Genomic DNA, 22,804 nt, shown 5'->3' on the forward strand with positions numbered 1-22,804 from the left:
AGTCTCAAGTCCTAAACTTTGAGTTTTGAGTCCTAAACAAGTCATAATGTGCTCTTCACCATATGTAATACCATTTCATATGTTTAACAAGAGTAATAGTTAGTATATTACATTCACGCAAATCATGAATGCTTTTAAAAATATCTATATATTTATTACTTTCCAAATAAACGTTATATTTCCATGGAAATACATGGGTAGCCATGAGAAAGACCCCCCCCCCCCCCTCCCCCCATAGCGATCGACTAACGAGGATCGCTATGTGGCGCATTCGGGCGATGTAGGCTTGTACACAATCGCCCAACCTTAACACACACACGCAAACACTCTCTGTGTGGTTACAGTAGGCTAACGTATGTCAAGGGTTTTAGGAACAGCAGTAACATCAGGCAGGATTTAGGCTACCAAATGCCTAGCCAGTTGTAGCTCAATCTTGGGTGCAATGATCACGTTCCCACACTGATTGACTGTGTGGAGGCTCATTGATTTAACGTTATGTTAGCCTACATGCTACACTAGCAAAGTTATAAATTATATAGCTGTCGGCTATATTAGCCACGACTTACCATTCTTTGTGCAGCTTCAAATGCCGAACAAAGTTGGAAATTGTTGCGCCTCCGTCTGTAATTTTGTTCCCGCATGTTTTGCAAGTTGCAATCCATTTTTGTTGATACAGCGTCGTCTTTGTATCCGAAAATAATAATTTTGGGTATCATCTTTCCAAGGGCTCCATCTGAATTCAGCCGTCGACGTTCCTCTGCATTGCCACGCACAGCTTTTTCTCAGCTGGCACAATTTGATTGGCTGCTCTCCGATTCAAACTGTAATCCGTTAAATGAAGAGTTGATGCGCTGCACACTTTTTTTTATAGCATCATTTTTTATATTTGGGCTTGGGGAGGGTATCAAGTCAGGTCGAGTCAAAAGGCTCAAGTCCAAGTTAAATCACGATTCATTGGTGTTAAAGTCAAAGTCGAGTTGCAAGTCATCATATTTGTGACTCGAGTCCAAGTCATGTGACTTGGAGCATATAGAGAAAATGGCACCATTTTGGAAGCACCCTAGGAGCTGACATGTGATGATGGGTGTGACTGTGTTTCAGGGCATGCTGACTCTGGTGTCTTGCTGCATCGACCGTCTCAACGTGTACAACAGTGCAGCCCACTTTGGGGAGTGTGCCGGGGCAGAGGCTGGGGCTTCCTGGAAGGAAATCCTCAACCTGCTCTATGAGCTGCTGGGTGAGAGAGACATTAGAAGAGTTCATTGTCCTCCAACGAGAACAGAGTCTTATACACAAGTCATCACACCAATACTGTAACAGTGACATAAAGAGTCACAGTAGGCCAAGACAAACACACACACACACACACACACACACACACACACACACACACACACACACACACACACACACACACACACACACACACACACACACACACACAATGTTGATTACAACTTTATGATCTACATACATAGGTGATTCCACTGGATGTCATAAGGTGAATGCACCAATTTGTAAGTCGCTCTGGATAAGAGCGTCTGCTAAATGACTTAAATGTAAATGTAAATGTGATTGAGACTCAGTCTCACCTTTCACTACTGTTTAGGGAGAGATTACAATGGTGAAAACAACACACATGCACGCAAACACACACACAGTAATCAGTCACAGGTACCAGAGTCATTGTAGCCTGCCACTAACGCCCTGGCCATCCCAGCGTTGCTCTTACAAACCACAGGCCTGCGTCTCACTGCTGCGCTGGGATTATTTGGGTTAGCTGAGCTGGTATTTACAGAGCTGTTTCTGGTCCTCTAGGCACCCTGGGGTGGTGTTTCCCTAACTTACACTGCTGTTTGCTGTCTGTAAGGATGCCTCAGTACACATGCACTCTAGCACACACACACACACACACACACACACACACACACACACACACACACACACACACACACACACACACACACACACACACACACACACACACACACACACACACACACACATACAATAACACACACACGCACGCACGCGCGCGCACACACACACACAGGGGCTGAAGTTGGGTGCTGGGGCTGGGAGTGGATAAGGATAGCATGCAGATTTCAGGTCTGTGAGAAGTGCTTCCAGGGCTTCTTCCTGACTGTACATCTCCCACAGCACACTGCATGTCCAACACACACTCCTAGCCAGCCTGGACTGTGCCATGCTCACCAGTTGGCTTTCTAACCCATAAGGAACCACACCATCCCTTCTCACCAATGTGTTTGGTTGTTGTTTGGTCACTCTGTTATCCATGTCCTTACATAAGCCCTAAAATTGCCAGAATCGCAGACCAGTCCAACCGTTCATGGCAGTTGGACATTACAGCCATTCCCTCACAGTAGCAGAACTCTTTCTTTGTCTCAGAAGCTTCCCAGCTCTAGTGTCTGTGTCAATGTCAAAGCCCTTCTGTTCCCCTCTGAGTGTGTCCTTCACAGCGTGTTTACATGGTGCTTTCTCCTCTTGGGGAGCATTAGTGTGCAGACCACGTCCCCCATCTCATAGTCCTTCCTTCATGCACCTGCTCCAGCTAAATGGATTTTGGAGCTAGGCTTCCTCTCCTCTGTTTGTCTGCGCTGGGTGACCCTGTCATTTTTGGCTTGGATGACTCTCCTGTGCCCCCGATGTCACGCCCTCCCTCTGCACTCTGCTGCTTAATTCATATGGATGAGGATTAGGAAAAGGACACTACTCTTTGCTTGGCATGGAGTGTGGTTTAAGGTGTGCGTTTTGGGTGACGTTGTTGTTGTGTAAGATGTAGGTTTTGGCAGTGTTGTTAGCTGTAGGCCAAAGACATCTTCATAACTATGTAACATGTCTCCTTGAGTTTAATTATTTGTTGTGAAAGATGTACAGTCATGTTCGGTAGTGTTTTTCTATAGTTGCTAGGTTTTCTGTACTGTAGGTCAAAGATCAGCAATTTGCATTATCCTCTTCAAACTAGCCAACTGTGTAGGAATGTGTCTCCTCCCCTTGACCTGTGACCTTGTCCATGTGTCCTGTAGCGGCGCTGATCCGAGGCAACAGGAACAACTGCACCCAGTTCTCCAACAACCTGGACTGGCTGGTCAGCAAGCTGGAGAGACTCGAGTCCTCCTCAGGTACCATGATGATGACATGTTTAAAGCTCTGTTTGTCGTTGACCTACCGTTCCTTCGGCTGCATGCTGACTGGACAGGGTTACTGCTACCTACTGCTGACTGGACAGGGTTCAAAAGGTGATGTGTAGTTGGATTACGCTGCTGTAAACCCCAGACCTGGTGTTTAGAGTCCTGAATGGGTTTAGTTATGCTTTACTATGTATCGTCATACCCAGAAACATGTGTTTAAGGAACGTCCTTTCGTGTCTTGTTCCCTTGTTCTCTGTGGCCACGGCAGGCATACTGGAGGTTCTCCACTGCATTCTAACTGAGAGCCCGGAGGCTTTAAATATCATCCAGAGAGGACACATCAAGTCCATCATCTCCCTGCTCTACAAACATGGACGCAACCACAAGGTGAGCTGAAACAGGAGGAGGAGCTGTATCAAATATCACCATGATCAAGTGGATGTAGCGACATTGTTTGTTATTTTGATACCATTTGTCCATCCCAACAGCTTGACCACAGTTACTTATAAAGCACAGTAATTCACTCATGAGCCTGCGTTTTATTAGTACACCCAGTGCTGACAGGGCTGCAGAGAGTTGATGAGTTCTTGTTGGGGCTGGGCATTTGGTTGTTATGTGTATAGAGATCAATATGTTTGCATTGAAATTAGATCTCCAGCGGCAGGTTGCCATTTATTGTCAGGAATCTTGTCCTGGAGGCAGCTCTGCAGAGTGGTCACTAACTGGCACAGCCACAAAGTATTACAATCAGATTTTAAACCTAACCCTAACCTTAACCATGCTGTTAAACCTAATGGCTAACCCTAACCTTACATCTAACCTGTACCCCCGCACATTGACTCGGTACCGGTACCCTCTGTATATAGCCTCGTTATTGTTATTTTATTGTGTTACTTTTTCTTATTTTTTACTTTAGTTTATTTGGTAAATATTTTCTTAACTCTTTTTTGAACTGCACTGTTGGTTAAGGGCTTGTAAGTAAGCATTTCACGGTAAGGTCTACACATGCTGTCTACACATGCATGTGACAAATAAAGTTTGATTTGATTTGAAATCTGCAAACTGTTTTGACAACCCAACCAAATTCACATAGAAATGTGCATTATAGATCTGTCATTCTCATTGAAAGCAAGTCTAAGAAGTGGTAGATTGATCTGTTATTGTCTATTTCTATGCTTCCTGTAATTAAGTTTAGTTTTTGTGTGTTTTATTTTCAGTTTTGTACTCCAGCTTCAAACAGCTGAAAATATAATATTTTTGGTTATGGAAAATATATTTCACAGCGGTTTAGATGGTACAATGATTCTCTACACTATACTTGCTTGTTTTGTCACATAAACTGAAATTAGGAAAAACTATTAGAATTTTAGCAACCAGAAAATGGCAGAGCGATTTCTGCATAGTCCACCATTAAATTAAGCAAATTTTGGTTTTCATACATTTTTACAATATAGCCAATTTTGACTTTGCAGCTGGCCCATCTAGTGAAAACCACTCAGTTCTGCCTCCAAGGCAAGATTCATGACAATAAACGTCAACCTGCTCTCCAGTGGGCTGTCATCTCCTTTGTCATAAATCACAGTCGATGTATCATTTGGCTGTGGTCCCTTATGAAGCGGCGGATAATAAAGCACAGGTCTTGGCCTGGCGCTCTTGGCTGCCGTTCCTTGCCCATTTAATTCCTCTGCTTTGTAAAGCCAGGTTGGGCCCCCATGCATCAAAATTATATTACTGGATATGGTTTCACCCTGATTAGCATCTCTCAGTAATTATGGCTGGCTGCATTAATAGCTGCATAAAAAGGTTCTCCCTCTAATAGCAACATGAAAAAGGACTACGGATGAGCTGATAGTCCTTAGTCCTCTCTCTCCCTGTCTCTCCCTCTCAGGGTTTGAATGGGTTAGATGAGCTGTATTCTGTACACAGTGATTAGGGAGCTGCTGTATTCACCCCCTCTTCCTCTCTCTCCCTTTCTCTCCTCAACCTGCAGATTCTGGATGTGCTCTGCTCTCTCTGTGTGTGTAACGGGGTGGCTGTAAGAGCCAATCAGAATCTTATCTGTGATCACCTACTCCCTAAAAGAGATCTGCTTCTCCAGACCCGATTGGTCAATGACGTCCAAAGGTAACAAGCCATCCAATCCCAGCCCGGTATAATTAGATTAATGCACTACTGCTTGTAATGTAAGAGTGATAGTGTTGGATATTCTTCTCTTTGCTGTGTTTGTTTGATGGGATTGTGCATAGTGCCTAAAGAAACATTGATCACAATTATATGATTAAGCCCTAATCCGAGTCTCTGATACTTGGCAGCATGAGGCCCAACATCTTCCTGGGAGTGAGTGAGGGCTCGGCCCAGTATAAGAAGTGGTACTACGAGCTGATGATTGACCAGGTGGACCACTTCTTGACCAGCGACCCCTCTCACCTGCGTGTGGGCTGGGCCACCAACAAGGGTTACGCCCCTTACCCTGGTGGAGGGGAGGGCTGGGGGGGCAACGGGGTGGGGGACGACCTCTACTCTTACGGCTTTGACGGACTTCATCTCTGGTCAGGTGGGTATCCGCAGTAGATGTTTGCTTTCATCTTAACCTAGCTGCTCCACATTATGTCACCTGATTCATAAATGATGAGAAGTAACCCAGGGCTAAGACCAGATTGTGTCTAGACAGTGTGTGTCCTACAGGGTAAATCGGTCTGCTCTGCCCAAAGAGTGTGTGTTCATGTGTGTGTGTCTTGTAGGTCATATTTAAGTGCTGACACTGGTTTATTGCAGGTCGTATCTCCCGGGCGGTGGCTTCTATTAACCAACACATCCTGACCTCTGAGGATGTGGTGAGCTGTTGTCTGGACCTGGGAGCTCCCAGCATCTCCTTCAGGATCAATGGACAGCCCGTACAGGGCATGTTCGAGAACTTCAACATCGATGGACTCTTCTTCCCTGTTGTCAGCTTCTCTGCTGGCGTCAAGTATGTGTTTGTCTTAGACACACACCTATGTCATTAACATGAATGAACATGTATACACACCTACAGAGCACTCTCTTCAAATATCTTCCTCTCCTCTCTCTAGTCTGCATGAAAATCCATCTAATCCCTCCCTACATCATTTCCTCTATATACTGTATTAATCCTTAAGGGCTCAGATGCAGGTAGAGGCCATCTTACCCACTTCTGTTGCCATGGCAACTTCAGATGATATGAATGACGTCTGCTAAATGAAATTTCAGGCCCCAGCAAGCTTTCCAGGATTTCATGATCGACTCCGTTTTTGCAGCAAAATGGCATTTTACTATTCTGAACCTTACTCTGTGCTGAGATGTGACGCTTGACAGTTCCAGACATTTCCGTTCACATCAAATTCCACCCAGGGCTGCAAGCTACACTGTATATCAATTACCACAATCAAATTTTAGGAAGCGTTAAACAAAATGAACATAACCTCATATTTATAGAAATTCTGTCAGCGTTATTCTGCATTTGTCTGTGTGTATGATGTCACGAGACGCAGGCCACATCAGATAATGTAAATAAGGAACCCTGTGAGGCTTGAACATTTCTTGTGCTCTGAACTGCTGGCCATGCTATGCCATGGCACAGCCAGTCACTGTGCAGCGACACTTGTTAATAATTGATTGGTGCACTTCACTCAGAATGGACTTGGAGTGAATACGTCATCATCACTACTATTTCAGCTGCTATTTCAGACAGGGCCCAGGAGGGCTGCTGAGTAGTGGGCTGAAATGCTGCATCATTCTCAGTGTGGGGTAAGTCATAGTCACTCTCTGTTCTACTGGGCTCAGCTGGGGCTTGGTTAGAGATGGGCTGGGGCTCGGTTAGAGCTGGGCTGGGCCTGGGGCTTGGTTAGAGCTGGGCTGAAGCTGGGGCTTGGTTACAGCTGGGCTGGGGCTCGGTTGGAGCTGGGGCTCGGTTGGAGCTGGGGTTCGGTTGGAGCTGGGCTGGGGCTCGGTTGGAGCTGGGCTAGGGCTTGGATGGAGCTAGGCTTGGGCTCGGTTGGAGCTGGGCTGGGCCTGGGGCTTGGTTAGAGCTGGGCTGAAGCTGGTGCTTGGTTACAGCTGGGCTGAGGCTCGGTTGGAGCTGGGGCTTGGTTAGAGCTGGGCTGAAGCTGGGGCTTGGTTACAGCTGGGCTGGGGCTCGGTTGGAGCTGGGGTTCGGTTGGAGCTTGGCTGGGGCTCGGTTGGAGCTGGGCTGGAGCTCGGTTGGAGCTTGGCTGGGGCTCGGTTGGAGCTGGGGTTCGGTTGGAGCTTGGCTGGGGTTTGGTTGGAGCTGGGCTGGGGCTCGGATGGAGCTGGGCTGGGGCTCGGTTGGAGCTGGGCTGGGGCTCGGTTGGAGCTGGGCTGGGGCTCGGTTGGAGCTGGGCTGGGGCTCGGTTGGAGCTTGGCTGGGGCTCGGTTGGAGCTTGGCTGGGGCTCAGTGGCTCTATGCTATGCTCTAATCCTTTCCTCTAACCCCTCCACCAAAATCAACCCATCAACCACCTTCATCACTTTCAAGCTCATGCACATACTGAACACACTAATTGACTAAGTCCCCCTCTCCCTCAGGGTGCGTTTCCTTTTGGGCGGTCGTCATGGCGACTTCAAGTTCCTGCCTCCGTCAGGCTACGCTCCGTGTTACGAGGCCCTGCTCCCTAAGGAGAAGATGAAGGTGGAGCCAGTGAAGGAGTACAAGAGGGACATGGAGGGGGTCCGAGACCTGCTGGGGACCACACAGTTCATGTCCCAGGCCTCCTTCATACCCACCCCTGTGGAGACCAGTCAGGTAACAGGGGTATGGCATTCAGCTCAGAATCCTCATATTAACTGTGACATGGCTCATCTGAAACACAGTTACAGTGATTATACTGCATGTTTGTAAGGATGTTGTACAATCATACCTACAGAGGAAGGGTTTCCAAATATCCAAAAATGTATGATTGATGACATAAGCCTGCTGTACTGTCTACAAACAGATGCTGTTTATCTACGACACAGATTCTTTGTGTTCTCTGTCTCTCAGATCGTCATGCCGCCATACCTGGAGAAGGTCCGGGACAGACTGGCTGAGAATATCCACGAGCTGTGGGGCATGAACAAGATAGAACTGGGCTGGTCTTATGGGAAGGTAGGAGACCTCTTTAACACTGATGGAGAGAATAGAGTCACAGAGCACTGGCAAACCCTTTTGGACAGTCCATGTCATTGGCATACATAGGAAAGACATGATACACTAAATGGGTTATCACTCAGCTGATAATTTCAGCCAATATAAACATGAATAAAATTGTATTATGAAATACAGTACACATCAGTTTCACATTTTTGTTTGTGTTAAACAATTATCAATATACTGTAATTGATCTATGTGAAATGCATTAACCCTAAACTAATCGTACAAGTTCTACCATCATTAAAGCAACAAAACAAGCCTGTACACCATTTTGCTTTCTCTTTTATAATTTGCGGTACAAACCAAACAGAGGGTAAGTGAAGAATACTCCTGTCTTTCTCCCATTGTGCTCCTCATACCATTCATTCTAGAGACTTCATTATAGTTTGTTTGTAGGCGACAGAATCATATTTTTTGTGTTCTTAAAGGGATAGTTCGGGATTTTGGCAACGAAGCCCTTTATTTATTTCCCTAGAGTCAGATTAACTCATGGATACCATTTTTATGTCTCTGCATTCATTAAGAAGGAAGTTAGAGGTAATTTCATGAGCCAATGCTAACTGGCTTAGCACAAAGAAGACTGGAAGTATTCAGGTACAGCACAGCTAGCACTTCCAGTCTTCGTGTTAAACTAATCTTGGGAAGTAGATAAAGAGCCTCATTGCCAAAATCCCGAACTATCCCTTTATTGAGTTACAATGAAATTGTTTTAGCCAAGGGCACAGCAGGACATTTTTGGCCATTTCAATGGACACATTACTGATGGAATAGAATTTATGAGGGGTCTTTTTATTTCTCTCTTGATAGTTTAATTCCAGATTATTAAACTGGACACTAATTCATCAAGTCCTACTGAAATAACAATTGGGTGAGTGTTTCTTGGTTTCATGTGAGTAGATGATTGCCAAAGTGACCTGAGGTGCGTTCAGTTCGCTTGAACGTTTGCTATGTTGTGGGACGGTTTGTACTGAGTGACACGTTTCTCCAAAACGTTCTTGTACGTTCTTGAGCAGACTTTGATGGACGTTTGCTCCCGTTTGGTGGGAGTGGAGAGGTGTGGCTTGTTGCAGTGAGTGACGTATTTAAAGGCAGTCGCAATGCTGACAGCTTTCTCCAACCCACAATCCAACCCCTCCATGTTTTTCAACTGGTCGTTCAGAACAGCACCGTTTCCTCTTAATTGAACGTCCCAGAACGTAAAAACGTTCTGAACGTCCCAGAACGTTCTGAACGTCCCAGAACGTTCTGAACGTCCCAGAATGTAAAAACGTTCTGAATGTTCAAGAACGTAAAAACGTTCTGAACGTAATCTAGATCGTAAAATGTTCTGAACGTTCCAGAACATAACATCGTTTTAGAACGTAAAAACGTTTTGAATGTAAACCAAAACGTAAAAACGTTTTAGAACGTCAAAACGTTCCAGAATGTAAAAACGTTCTGAACGTTCCAGAACATAAATTCGTTCTGAACGTTCCAGAACGTAAAAACATTCTGAACACTGCTCTGTTGTGCCCTACTGCCCTTAAAGGTGCAGACAATCAATACCAGAAACAATATGCAACACAGCTCTTATGTCTATATTACAAAAGTGATGGAGTTTAGAGTAGACCCCCCTGTTCTCTCAGTCTTACGGAATGATTCTCTCAGTCCTCCAGTCCCTTCATCCACCCTATCCCCATTTGTAAACTCCACTGTGACGGTGGGATTTCTCCACCCACAGAACAGCCAGCCATTCCTTCAGTTCCAACATCTTAATAAAGCCTTTTATTTGGGGTGAGGACATCTATTACGCCGGGGTCAAGTTCTCTCTCATTCATTAAAACAGAATTCTGCACCTCAGACATACCAGGTCGGCTTTTATATGTGATTTTAACGAGACCTTGTTAGCTCGGGCCAGGTGACATTGTCCTGGCCGGCTATAGAGCTAGCTTCACCAGGGAGACATCAGTGTGCTGAAGCCAGGCTGAACCGAACTCATACAGTACCTGGTATTGTATTCCACTCTCCATAGAGCACAGCTCCAGTGCTTAATAAAGAGGTGAGAGGTGTAGTTGCTGGGGTTGCTATGGGGTAGAGCTACCTGACGCACTTCCTAATCTGAGTCTAGACAGGTATAGCATAGTTATAATAGGTGTATCAGTATGGGCCATTGAAAGTATAAAAAGGGTCTTAAACAAGACGTGTGACTCATATGGAGGCTATTAAGAATGACATGTACTTCTTTGTCCTCTAGCACAGCCCTCTTTGAATGGACTGTAATAGGCTGCAGGAAACTCTGTACTATTCACAAAAGAGCTGCCTGGTGTTCATTTAGCACACAAATAGCCATGTATGTGTAAATGTTTTCTTGGTCAACATGGATGTAATACTGCTTGGGCTGCAGAGAACAGCCAAACGGATTATTTGGCGTAAAACACAGCAGTCAAGAATAGAATGACATATCTCACTTGGTAATGCAGACTCACATCTCTCTATCTTCCAAGAAAACATGCTCCTCCAACTACATTCATAACATGTCCACTAGACTAGATCATGTTGTCACTCCAGTACACCAGTAGCTCTCTGTAATTAAGGAGACAACATACCTACTCCTCTGTTGATTCACAATTACCTTCATTGTGATTCAAATTATACATATAGTTGTCTATTGTGTTTTTTTATATATATTTTTATTTTTGAGTATTTCTGCCCCTCTTCTTCAATACATGTACAGTAACTGAAATATTCATACGTCAACAATTATTTCTATGTGTTTCTCAGATAAGGGACGATAATAAGCGACATCACCCCTGCCTTGTGGATTTTTCCAAACTACCTGAAACAGAAAAGAATTACAACCTGCAGATGTCAACTGAAACCTTGAAGTAAGTCCTGCATTATAAGTAACACGATATTAGACCCACTGAGGAAAGGAGGAAGACAAGGAGAGAGATGTGACAGAAGCTGTGGGTGAACCAGGGGCTCAGTCAGGATGTAGACTGAAGGCTCTCTCCTGCTGGGCTCTCAGCACCTAAAACACCCCAGTGTTCCTGACATCACCCACCTATCACCGTAGGACATCTGCTATTGATCCACTGACAGCCCACACTGACGCTGAGAAACAAACGTTTCAAGAGACAGAGAAGTGTGTGTGAGTGATGCGTGTGTGTGATTAGAGAGGGCGGTAAAGACTGGTTTGATTAACGTTCATCTACAGTGACATTGACACAACAGAAACAGACAACGTGGGCCCCGAAAGAGCAGCCCCGCCATTCTGCAATCACACCACATCTCTCCTTTGTCCTCTTACTATGACAAAGCAATGAGATCCTGCTGATAGTAGTACCTAGTGAATAACTCTTCCTTAATACGTCTTTAAGGGGATATCTATGGTTTCATAATGGACAAGGACATGCAAGATTGAACAAATCATTACTCTCTTCACGTTGGTTCTATTGCCAGTCTGTGTGATGTAGAAATAGGGCAGAAACCCACCAGACCTAGTATCATAACATTATGCCTGCTGATTATAGTATTTAGTAGAGTGTGCAGGCAATGTGAGTGTCTTAAACTGTCACGTACTAAGAGCTGATCCTGTGTAGACAGATCTAATCCCCAGGTTGGGGAGTGTTAATATGTGTGTCTCTTCACAGGACCCTGCTGGCATTAGGCTGCCATGTTGTCCAGGTCAACGCCAACGCTGAAGAGGACCTGAAGAAGATCAAACTCCCAAAAAAGTAAGTGTACTGTAGAGTAACAGAGGATGGAATGGACAGAGAATGGACAACATCAATAACCCAATACATTATATACCAACTTCTAGATATGTAGACGTGTTCTGTATAGAATAGTAGAAATGTGAAACATCTAGACATATGTGTGTTTTGTCCAGGGGTTAATCTTGATAATGTCCTGTTTTGATTGAAGCTACATGATGTCGAATGGTTACAAGCCCACACCGCTGGAGCTGTCTGACGTGAAAGTGACCCCGGGTCAGGAGCTCCTGGTGGAGAAACTGGCGGAGAACGCCCACAATGTGTGGGCCAAGGACAGGATCAAACAGGGTTGGACCTACGGCATTCAGCAGGTAAAGCACACAGTCATCTGTGTTAAGTCTTTGTGAAAGGACTGCAGGTTCATACTATCCCAGCTCATACAGTACCACACAAAGGTTTTATAACACAGACAAAACAATGACCCTATCTCTATGCAAGCCACAAAAAAATGCTAAATGGGACACAACCTCCACCACCTCCACCACCTCCTGCAGAGTGAGGAATGATGCTGAAAGGATTCACAGAGTATAGAGTCATAGTAATAACATCAACACTCAATGATCCTTAGGGAATGGCCTAGAGCATGTCCCTGGAGTGGTGTGTGTGTGTGTGTGTGTGTGTGATTCTAACTGTGCCTGTCTTTTCTCAATGCAGGATGTGAAGAGTAAGAGGAACCCTCGCCTGGTGCCATATTCTTTTTTAGACGAGCGCACTAAAAAGTCCAACAGGGATAGCCTCCGTGAGGCCATCCGCACTCTGATTGGATACGGATACAACATCGAACCTCCCGACCAGGATTGTGGTAAGTTATCATTACCACACAAACCCATGCTGACATCCATGGTTAGGATGTATAAAACAGTAGAAGACTTCCTGTGTTGATACTGTGGCTGTCCTCCCACCCAGCAGGCCACGTGGTGGAGAGACTGAGCATCGACAAAATACGCTTCTTCCGCGTGGAGAGAACGTATGCGGTGCTGACAGGGAAGTGGTACTTTGAGTTTGAGGCGGTGACGGGAGGTGACATGCGTGTGGGCTGGGCCAGACCTGGATGTAAGCCTGATGTAGAGCTGGGTACTGATGAGCTAGCCTTCGTCTTCGATGGATACAAGGTGAACCCTCCCTCCTTCTTCCTACATCATTGAACATCATGTACTCATAGAGTGACCGTGTAACTTTGTGTTAATGTTAGCTGATGATAGGATACACTGGAGAATAGATTTTTTTGTTAGTCCTATAATTTAAGATTGAGTAAGATTGCAAAGGTTAGGCTGACTGTGTGTGTGTGTGTGTGTGTGTGTGTGTGTGTGTGTGTGTGTGTGTGTGTGTGTGTGTGTGTGTGTGTGTGTGTGTGTGTGTGTGTGTGTGTGTGTTTTTATCTTCAGGGCCACCGTCTGAACATGGGCAGCCGTTTCTTTGGGCGTTGTTGGCAGGCGGGGGATGTGGTGGGCTGCATGATCAACATGGAAGACAAGTCTATGATTTTCACCCTCAATGGAGAGATCCTCATCACCAACAAGGGCTCCGAGCTCTGCTTCGCCGACTTCGAGACGGAGGACGGTAAGTGTGTGAGACTGAAGATGGTGAGTACTGTATGTAAAACAGCCAGCAGTGTGTGAGACTGAAGATGGTGAATACTGTATGTAAAACAGCCAGCAGTGTGTGAGACTGAAGATGGTGAATACTGTATGTAAAACAGCCAGCAGTGTGTGAGACTGAAGATGGTGAATACTGTATGTAAAACAGCCAGCAGTGTGTGAGACTGAAGATGGTGAATACTGTATGTAAAACAGCCAGCAGTGTGTGAGACTGAAGATGGTGAATACTGTATGTAAAACAGCCAGCAGTGTGTGAGACTGAAGATGGTGAATACTGTATGTAAAACAGCCAGCAGTGTGTGAGACTGAAGATGGTGAATACTGTATGTAAAACAGCCAGCAGTGTGTGAGACTGAAGATGGTGAGTACTGTATGTAAAACAGCCAGCAGTGTGTGAGACTGAAGATGGTGAGTACTGTATGTAAAACAGCCAGCAGTGTGTGAGACTGAAGATGGTGAGTACTGTATGTAAAACAGCCAGCAGTGTGTGAGACTGAAGATGGTGAGTACTGTATGTAAAACAGCCAGCAGTGTGTGAGACTGAAGATGGTGAGTACTGTATGTAAAACAGCCAGCAGTGTGTGAGACTGAAGATGGTGAGTACTGTATGTAAAACAGCCAGCAGTGTGTGAGACTGAAGATGGTGAGTATGTAAAACAGCCAGCAGTGTGTGTGTGAGACAGAGGATGAAGAGTGTGTGTCAGGGACCTCTCTAAGCTCTGCTCCCTCTCTTATGTCTCTGTGCCGCCAGATCACTGACAGACATGCTGACAAGTTAACCTAAAACCACCATGCTGAGAAAATGAGTGCAAAATCATTGCCTCCCCATTATGGAATTACCTTTATATAATGTGACACTTCTAAATTGGCTTGGATAGATTTGACCCTCCCCCCGCTGTGTGTGTGACAGGTGCTCTCTCTCTCTCTCTCTCTCTCTCTCTCTCTCTCTCTCTCTCTCTCTCTCTCTCTCTCTCTCTCTCTCTCTCTCTCTCTCTCCTCTCTCTCTCTCCTCTCTCTCTCTCTCTCTCTCTCTCTCTCTCTCTCTCTCTCTCTCTCTCTCTCTCTCTCTCTCTCTCTCTCTCCCTCTCTCTCTCTCCTCTCTCTCTCTCTCTCTCTCTCTCCTCTCTCTCCTCTCTCTCTCTCTCTCTCTCTCTCTCTCTCTCTCTCTCTCTCTCTCTCTCTCTCTCTCTCTCTCTCTCTCTCACCCCCCTCCACCCCTCTCTCCCTCTCCCCCTTCTCTCTCTCTATCTCTCCCTCATCTCTCTCTGTCTCTGTCTCTCAGGTTTTATCCCAGTATGTAGTCTGGGCCTGTCCCAGGTGGGTCGTATGAACCTGGGGAAGGATGCCAGTACCTTTAAGTACTACACCATGTGTGGTCTCCAGGAGGGCTTTGAACCCTTTGCTGTCAACATGAACCGTGAGGTCACCATGTGGTTCAGCAAACGCCTCCCCACCTTTTTCAATGTGCCAAAGAACAACAACCACATAATGGTAAGACAGACAATAATATCTTTTAGAAAATCAAAATCAATCACAAAATCAATATTGTAATATACAGTTGAAGTCGGAAGTTTACATACACCTTAGCTAAATACATTTAAACTCAGTTGTTCACAAATCTTGACATTTAATCCGAGTAAACATTCCCTGTCTTATCCCAGTTAGGATCACCACTGTATTTTAAGAATGTGAAATGTCAGAATAATAGTAGAGAGAATGATTAATTTCAGCTTTTATTTCTTTCATCACATTTCCAGTGGGTCGGAAGTTTACATACACTCAATTAGTATTTGGTAGCATTGCCTTTAAATTGTTTAACTGGGTCAAATGTGTTGGGTAGCCTTCCACAAGCTTCCCACAATAAGTTGGATGAATTTGGGCCCATTCCTCCTGACAGAGCTGGTGTAACTGAGTCAGGTATGTAGGCCTCCTTGCTCGCACACGTTTTTTCAGTTCTGCCCACAAATTTTCTATAGGATTGAGGACAGGGCTTTGTGATGGCCACTCCAATACCTTGACTTTGTTGTCCTTAAGCTATTTTGCCACAACTTTGGAAGTATGCTTGGGGTCATTGTCCATTTGGAAGACCCATTTGGAGGAAAAAGGGGGAGGCTTGCAAGCCAAAGAACACCATCCCAACTGTGAAGCACGGGGGTGGCAGCATCATGTTGTGGGGGTGCTTTCCTGCAGGAGGGACTGGTGCACTTCACAAAATAGATGGCATCATGTGGAAGGAAAATTATGTGGATATATTGAAGCAACATCTCAAGACATCAGTCAGGAACTTAAAGTTCATTATGGCCAAACAGTTCTATTTTTGTTTCATCAGACCAGAGGACATTTCTCCAAAAAGTACGATCTTTGTCCCCATGTGTAGTTGCAAACCGTAGTCTGGCTTTTTTATGGCGGTTTTGAAGCAGTGGCTTCTTCCTTGCTGAGCGGCCTTTCAGGTTATGTCGATACAGGACTCGTTTTACTTGGATATAGATACTTTTGTACCTGTTTCCTCCAGCATCTTCACATGGTCCTTTGCTGTTGTTCTGGGACTGATTTGCACTTTTCGCACCAAAGCACGTTCATCTCTAGGAGACAGAACGCGTCTCCTTCCTGAGCGGTATGATGGCTGCGTGGTCCCATGGTGTTTATACTTGCGTACTATTGTTTGTACAGATGAACGTGGTACCTTCAGGTGTTTGGAAATTGCTCCCAAGGATGAACCAGACTTGTGGTCTACAATTTTTTTCTGAGATCTTGGCTGATTTCTTTTGATTTTCCCATGATGTCAAGCAAAGAGGCACTGAGTTTGAAGGTAGGCCTTGAAATACATCCACACCTTCAATTGACTCAAATTATGTCAATTAGCTTATCAGAAGCTTCTAAAGCCATGACATAATTTTCTGGAATTTTCCAAGCTGTTTAAAGGCACAGTCAACTTAATGTATGTAAATTTCTGACCCACTGGAATTGTGATACTGTGAATTATAAGTGAAATAATCTGTCAGTAAACAATTGTTAGAAAAATTACTTGTGTCATGCTCAAACTATAGTTTGTCAACAAGAAATTTGTGGAGTGGTTGAAAAATGAGTTTTATTGACTCCAACCTAAGTGTATGTAAACTTCCAACTTCAACTGTACGTACATGTAGAGGTCCACAGAAGGTGAAGATAATAGGCTATTTCACTATATTGTTTAGAATGAGTAAATTAACTGGCAATCTTTTTTTATCTATGCCAGGTGACCAGAATAGATGGCACCATCGACAGCCCTCCCTGTCTGAAGGTGAGTCACAGGACTTTTGGGACCCAGAACAGTAATGGTGACATGGTATACTGTCGTCTGAGCATGCCTGTGGAGTTCCACCCCTTCTTCAAGACCAGCCCAGTCATGGACATGAACGGAGTGCACGAAGAGCACGAGTCCCTCAAACTCAAACACAGGTCAGACCTCTGAACACATTCACTGTTGTGCAACACAAACACAACCTCTAAAAGTACTTTATCTTCTCACATTTTAAATGTTTCTTCAACGCTCATGTTTTCTTTGTAGACATCCACTGAAGTCCATGAGGCACAGTCATGACGGAATAAGAGGAACAGATTACAGCAACATCACCACGGTATGAAGTAGATCATAAACAGCTACTGATGGTGCTTGGTATAATGTCACCATTATAGACTTCAGGTGTTGTAGATCAAGCTAACCTGCCACCATGTTGTCTTGCAGTACTACTACTCTGTCAGGGTATTCGCTGGTCAGGATCCATCCTGCGTGTGGGTGGGCTGGGTCACCCCTGACTACCATTACTATAGCAACCACTTCAACCTCAGTAAGAACCGGACGGTGACAGTTACCCTTGGAGACGAGCGTGGGCGGGTCCACGAGAGGTAAGCATGTTGTTAAGGAAACCCTCATCCTCATGTCGGTATCAACAGTAATGATCAGTGCTAATCAAATACCCATCTCTCTCTTCTTTTCTTCCCCTCTTCCTCCCTCACCATTCCCCAGTGTGAGGAGGAGTAACTGCTACATGGTGTGGGGAGGGGATGCCACCAGCTCAGGCCACTCGTCCAGTCGCAGTAATGTGGACCTGGAGATAGGCTGCCTCATTGACCTAGCCACTGGTCTGGTGACCTTCACTGTCAACGGCAAGGAGCTGGCCACCTCCTACCAGGTACTGCATTGCCAACTACACAGAGTGTCTCTGTACAGTCTCTCTCCTATCACACTTTATCGCTTCAGACTCCTTTCTGCTGCTATCAGCCCAACAGTATCTGTCCCATCATGCAGTCTGCCTCTTATCAGACCTGCATCATCTCTAGAAACATATCATTCTGTCCTGATCTCTTCATTACTCATTGTAATAGTCACTCAGTCCTCCTGCCTCGGGCTCAGAAGTAGGGTAGGGGCTGTCTGTCCTGCCTGCCAGCTCTTAACCCAGCGTCTGGCTGTCTCTGTATGTACTCTCAAAACAGAGAAAAAAATCTCCCCTTTGTAGGGCATGATCTTCTTCATTTCTCCAGTCGCAGAAAGACGGTGAGCTTTTAAACTGTTCTGAGTCATCCTGCCAGCCTCTTCCCTAGTCTCTTTCAGCAACGCCTGACCTGACACCAACGCACATAGACACACACACACACACACACACACACACACACACACACACACACACACACACACACACACACACACACACACACACACACACACACACACACACACACACACACACAGAAACACACACACACACACACACACACACACACACACACACACACACACACACACACACACACACACACACACACACACACACAAACACACCGAGTCAGATAGCTACGGAACATCATGCACTTTCACTGCTTTCACTTCCAAGCTGCTCTCTAAGTCACCCTCTATTACTGCGCCTTTTCTGTCTGCAAACGTCTTACATTAATGTTGTGCTGTTTCTTCTCCAGGTGGAACCCAACACAAAGCTGTTTCCTGCTGTGTTTGTGCGACCGACCAGCCCCAATCTCTTCCAGTTTGAGCTGGCCAAGATAAAGGTAGAGTAACTCGATTCCAATCGCTACTTTCCTGACCTAAAGTGTGTTCAATCTTTCCCCTGTTCTACTGGTATACAATCGACTGTGCGGACCACAACGTTGCTCTGTGTGACCTCTGACCTCTACAGAACACCATGCCTCTGTCGGCGGCCATCTTTAAGAGTGAGCATAAGAACCCAGTGCCTCAGTGCCCTCCGAGGCTGGACGTCCAGACCATCAACTCAGTGCTGTGGAGCCGCATGCCCAACACCTTCCTAAAGGTGGAGACAGCCAGGGTCAGTGAGAGACACGGCTGGGGGGTGCAGTGTCTGGAGCCCCTCCAGATGCTGGCTGTGCACATACCTGAGGAGAACAGGTAGACATTTACATGTGCTTATACATACTGTACACACATACACAGAGGCAGCACACACACCCTGGTTGAGGACATAAGCGCTCCTGTATACTGACATTCTGTGTTTGACCATTGTACTGAACCCCATTGACCTCCCCCCAGGTGTGTTGACATCATGGAGCTGTCTGAGCAGGAGGACCTGAGGACGTTCCACTACCACACCCTGAAGCTCTACTGTGCCCTGTGTGCACTGGGCAATACCCGTGTAGCACACGCCCTCTGCAGCCACCTAGACCAATCCCAGCTGCTCTACACCATCGACAACCAGTATCTGTCAGGCATGCTGCGTGAGGGCTTCTACAACGTCCTGATCAGTGTTCATCTGGAGACGGCCAAGGAGGCCCGCCTCATGATGAACAACGAGTTCATTATCCCCGTCACCGCCGAGACGCGCAGCATCCGCCTGTTCTCCGACGCCACCAAGCACCACTCTCCTCCCGGGGTGGGCCTCAGCACCTCCCTGAAGCCCCGGCTCAACTTCTACCCTCCCTGTTTCATCAGTACCAAGAGGGAGCAGCAGCTGTACAGCCCCCAGATCCCACTGGATGCCCTGAAGGAGAAGGCCATCACCATGCTGACCGAGGCCGTGCAGGGCGGTGGGCATCACATCAGAGACCCTGTAGGGGGCAGCGTGGAGTACCAGTTTGTGCCTATCCTGAGGCTGATTGGCACGCTGCTCACCATGGGCGTGCTGGGCAGTCAGGACGTTCATAAGATCCTGCTGCTCATCGACCCCAACGTGTTCGCGGTGCATCACGAGGAGGCGGCCGCCGCGGTGACGGAGGCCACGGAGAAGGAGGGACTTACAGGTGCCGAGGAGAAGGCGGTGGAGGCCGGGGAGGAGGAGGCTGCCAAAGAGGCCAAGCAGCCAATCAAAGGTCTGCTGGAGAAGAGGCTGCCTGAGCCAGTCAAACGACAGGTAACATGGTTACTGAGACAGAGACACTGCTTCAGCTAGTCTTTCAATCACATGCTCTGCAAAATGCACTGACATTTATAGTCCCTTCCAAAGTCACTTAACCATGTAATGTCTCTGTATCAGTGATTTCTCTTCTCATGAGTCCACTCAGGTACAGTATGGGTCATTAGATGCAGCGGTCTAAGGCACTGCATCTCAGTGCTAGAGGCGTCAATACAGACCCTGGTTCGATTTCAGGCTTTATCACAACCGGCCGTGATTGAGAGTTCCATAGGGCAGCGCACAATTGGCCCAGTGTCGTCCGGGTTAGGGTTTGGCCGGGGTAGGCTGTCATTGTAAATGAGAATTTGTTCTTAACTGACTTGCGTAGGTAAATAAAGGTTAAATAAAAATACAACATAAAAATGAATTTCTGTGTGTCCAAATCCCAGCTGATGTTGAATGTGGAGGCTGACAGATTGTCTCTATGTGTTTTTCTCTCTCGTAGATGTGTGAGCTGCTTCACTACTTCTGTGACTGTGAGCTGAAGCATCGCATCGAGGCCATCGTGTCTTTCTCAGACAGCTTTGTCTCCAAGCTGCAGTACAACCAGAAGTTCAGGTACAACGAGCTGATGCTGGCCCTCAACATGTCTGCTGCCGTCACCGCCAAGAAGACCAAGGAGTTCCGCTCCCCTCCCCAAGAACAGGTACACAGTGAAATAGAAATAACCTAAGATGGCCTCCTAGTTAAAGATGTAGGTAATGGTGAGTTTATCATCTCTCTCCTGTAGAGTCATAGTATGAGAAAGTCACAGGCAAGCAGTTTTATTCACAGACTTTCGGACGTGGCCGTAACTCTGTAATTGAGTTAGGCTTTTTGAAATGCTGCCCACTTCATGAGGACTGGGATGACTGCAGACATCTGTGTGTGTTAACCTTGTTACACTAGTATTAGATAGAAGTGTTTGCACATTAACACAGGACAGGCTGCTGCTCCTAAGCGAGTGTGCGCACACATACACACTGCAACAAGGGCACAGTGTTCTCATAAACTTCAAAGTGACCCTCTGGCCGCCTCTCCACTCTAAACTAAAAAGAGAGTATTTGGGGGGAGTTGTGGGAGTGTTCAGTCATTTTTCCACATTCATGGGTAATTGATTTCCTCCTTTTCCTTAAATTCCCTTTGGTTTTGTGTCATTGGGTTCTTTCATTTGTGGAGAGCACAGCTGGCCCGGAGTTACTGAGAGAGGCTTAGTGACCGGCTCTATAACAGTCTAACAGCTCCCCAAAGATCTTTCATTTGTGCATGTCCCTTCGCTGCCCAGCCTCAAGGCTGTGGGAATCCATCCCTGTCTGCTGTGTCATTGTCACTTCAGGTTTACCAGGGCTCTTTACGACCCGCCCCCCCCCGACCCTGCCAGACAGGAGGGAAGAACACCTCATTCCCTCATCTCATCCACAGTAATTCAGGGTCAAAGCTCCCTGCTCACTTCAGCACTTTTCACAAACTATAATGACTTTTTACCTGGCTCCTTCAACTTCTCCTACTGCACACAAGCTTTGCTATTTTCTCTGAACTATTTATGTATAAAGTGTGTAGGGCCATTGTGTAGTACAGTTATGTGGTCAAAATGACAGTCTATGTGTGTTTCAGATTAACATGCTGTTGAACTTCAGTATGGGGGAGGACTGCCCGTGTCCAGAGGACATTCAGGAGGAGCTCTATGCCTTCCACAACGAGCTGCGGCTGCACTGTGGTAAAGAACACCATCAGGTTTTATATGACCAGTCTGGACCTGGAGATTATGACCTGCCATCTGACTAGGATTAAAAATGAATGTCAGCCTCAAATGGCCTGTGGCGGAAAATGATACCGTAGAGATGAGCTGTGGAATTCATTGAAAACAAAAAAGCCAGCATTGGGGATGTAATTACTTACAGCAAAGGGGACACAATGCTTGTCCAAATAGGAACTGGATAAAACATACACAACAGGAGTCAACATAATAGCATTTTTACTTGACCAACTGTGTAATATAGCTTGTTCTCATCCTGTATCCTTGTAGATGTATGTTTATTGTCTGAGCTCCCCAGGTTGGTTGGAATTACAGGGGGATATTGTAATAGAGCTTCCGGTGTGTTTCTCGGCAGAATGGAAGGCTTCTCTATCTCTGCAGATATCTTATAGTTCACTGCCTCTCCAGATTGCTATGACGTCTGAATGTTTTGCTAAATAATTAAAGACTTGGTCCTGGGGGGGTACTATACCAATGTAATGTATTCTACAGTCATGCTGCACTACTCTGACATAAAGCAGCACCTTAGAAGGGAGACTGCAGGGAAATAAAAAGGAAAGACACAGGAAAAAAATAACGCTAGCAAAAGAAAACCTGTAATACACCTGAAATATGCTGCTAGATTGACCGCTAGGAAGCAACATTTGTCCAGGAGTGGGATATTGGTTTTATTATGCCGTGTGTTTGTGTAGGAATCCCTATGGAGGAGGAGGATGAGGATCAGGACACGTCTATTAAAGGTCGTCTGCTGGCCCTGGTCTACAAGATCAAAGGTCAACCTCTGAAGACTGAAGAGGAGCCCACAGAGCAGGAACAACAAGCCCCCTGTAAGACTATTACTTCTACAACTATGTCAGAGCCAGCAATAACATGAACTGGTGACTGTGAAATCCACCTCATTACAGTCTCTCAGTAATAACACAATAGACTCTTTGTTGGAGGTTATCCTATTTTTCTCCTGAACAAGCCACTGTTTACTCTCTCTGGCTAACATAGGTGGAT

At 46.0% G+C, this 22,804-nt stretch overlaps 1 protein-coding gene across 3 annotated transcripts in view; it reads left to right on the top strand.

The window, feature by feature from the left end:
* Positions 1 to 22,804, top strand: part of LOC129811628 (ryanodine receptor 3-like) — a 153,750-nt gene that overhangs the window by 79,865 nt on the left and 51,081 nt on the right. For 2 of the 3 annotated variants that reach the window (XM_055863082.1, XM_055863083.1), the window contains exons 14-38: positions 1,102 to 1,237; positions 3,048 to 3,143; positions 3,421 to 3,539; positions 5,143 to 5,276; positions 5,465 to 5,706; positions 5,928 to 6,120; positions 7,716 to 7,932; positions 8,170 to 8,274; positions 11,080 to 11,183; positions 11,952 to 12,035; positions 12,226 to 12,385; positions 12,729 to 12,876; positions 12,981 to 13,186; positions 13,460 to 13,634; positions 14,955 to 15,163; positions 16,908 to 17,110; positions 17,220 to 17,289; positions 17,397 to 17,557; positions 17,679 to 17,844; positions 18,626 to 18,712; positions 18,841 to 19,067; positions 19,209 to 20,025; positions 20,513 to 20,713; positions 21,661 to 21,763; positions 22,495 to 22,629. In XM_055863082.1, coding sequence (XP_055719057.1) covers positions 1,102 to 1,237; positions 3,048 to 3,143; positions 3,421 to 3,539; positions 5,143 to 5,276; positions 5,465 to 5,706; positions 5,928 to 6,120; positions 7,716 to 7,932; positions 8,170 to 8,274; positions 11,080 to 11,183; positions 11,952 to 12,035; positions 12,226 to 12,385; positions 12,729 to 12,876; positions 12,981 to 13,186; positions 13,460 to 13,634; positions 14,955 to 15,163; positions 16,908 to 17,110; positions 17,220 to 17,289; positions 17,397 to 17,557; positions 17,679 to 17,844; positions 18,626 to 18,712; positions 18,841 to 19,067; positions 19,209 to 20,025; positions 20,513 to 20,713; positions 21,661 to 21,763; positions 22,495 to 22,629 — 4,498 coding nt within the window. Of the gene's footprint in view, positions 1 to 1,101; positions 1,238 to 3,047; positions 3,144 to 3,420; positions 3,540 to 5,142; positions 5,277 to 5,464; positions 5,707 to 5,927; positions 6,121 to 7,715; positions 7,942 to 8,169; positions 8,275 to 11,079; positions 11,184 to 11,951; positions 12,036 to 12,225; positions 12,386 to 12,728; positions 12,877 to 12,980; positions 13,187 to 13,459; positions 13,635 to 14,954; positions 15,164 to 16,907; positions 17,111 to 17,219; positions 17,290 to 17,396; positions 17,558 to 17,678; positions 17,845 to 18,625; positions 18,713 to 18,840; positions 19,068 to 19,208; positions 20,026 to 20,512; positions 20,714 to 21,660; positions 21,764 to 22,494; positions 22,630 to 22,804 lie in introns of all 3 variants that reach the window. The other variant, XM_055863081.1, reaches the window with a different exon arrangement.

Source organism: Salvelinus fontinalis, chromosome 15 (assembly GCF_029448725.1).
Source record: "Salvelinus fontinalis isolate EN_2023a chromosome 15, ASM2944872v1, whole genome shotgun sequence".
Lineage (NCBI taxonomy): Eukaryota > Metazoa > Chordata > Actinopteri > Salmoniformes > Salmonidae > Salvelinus > Salvelinus fontinalis.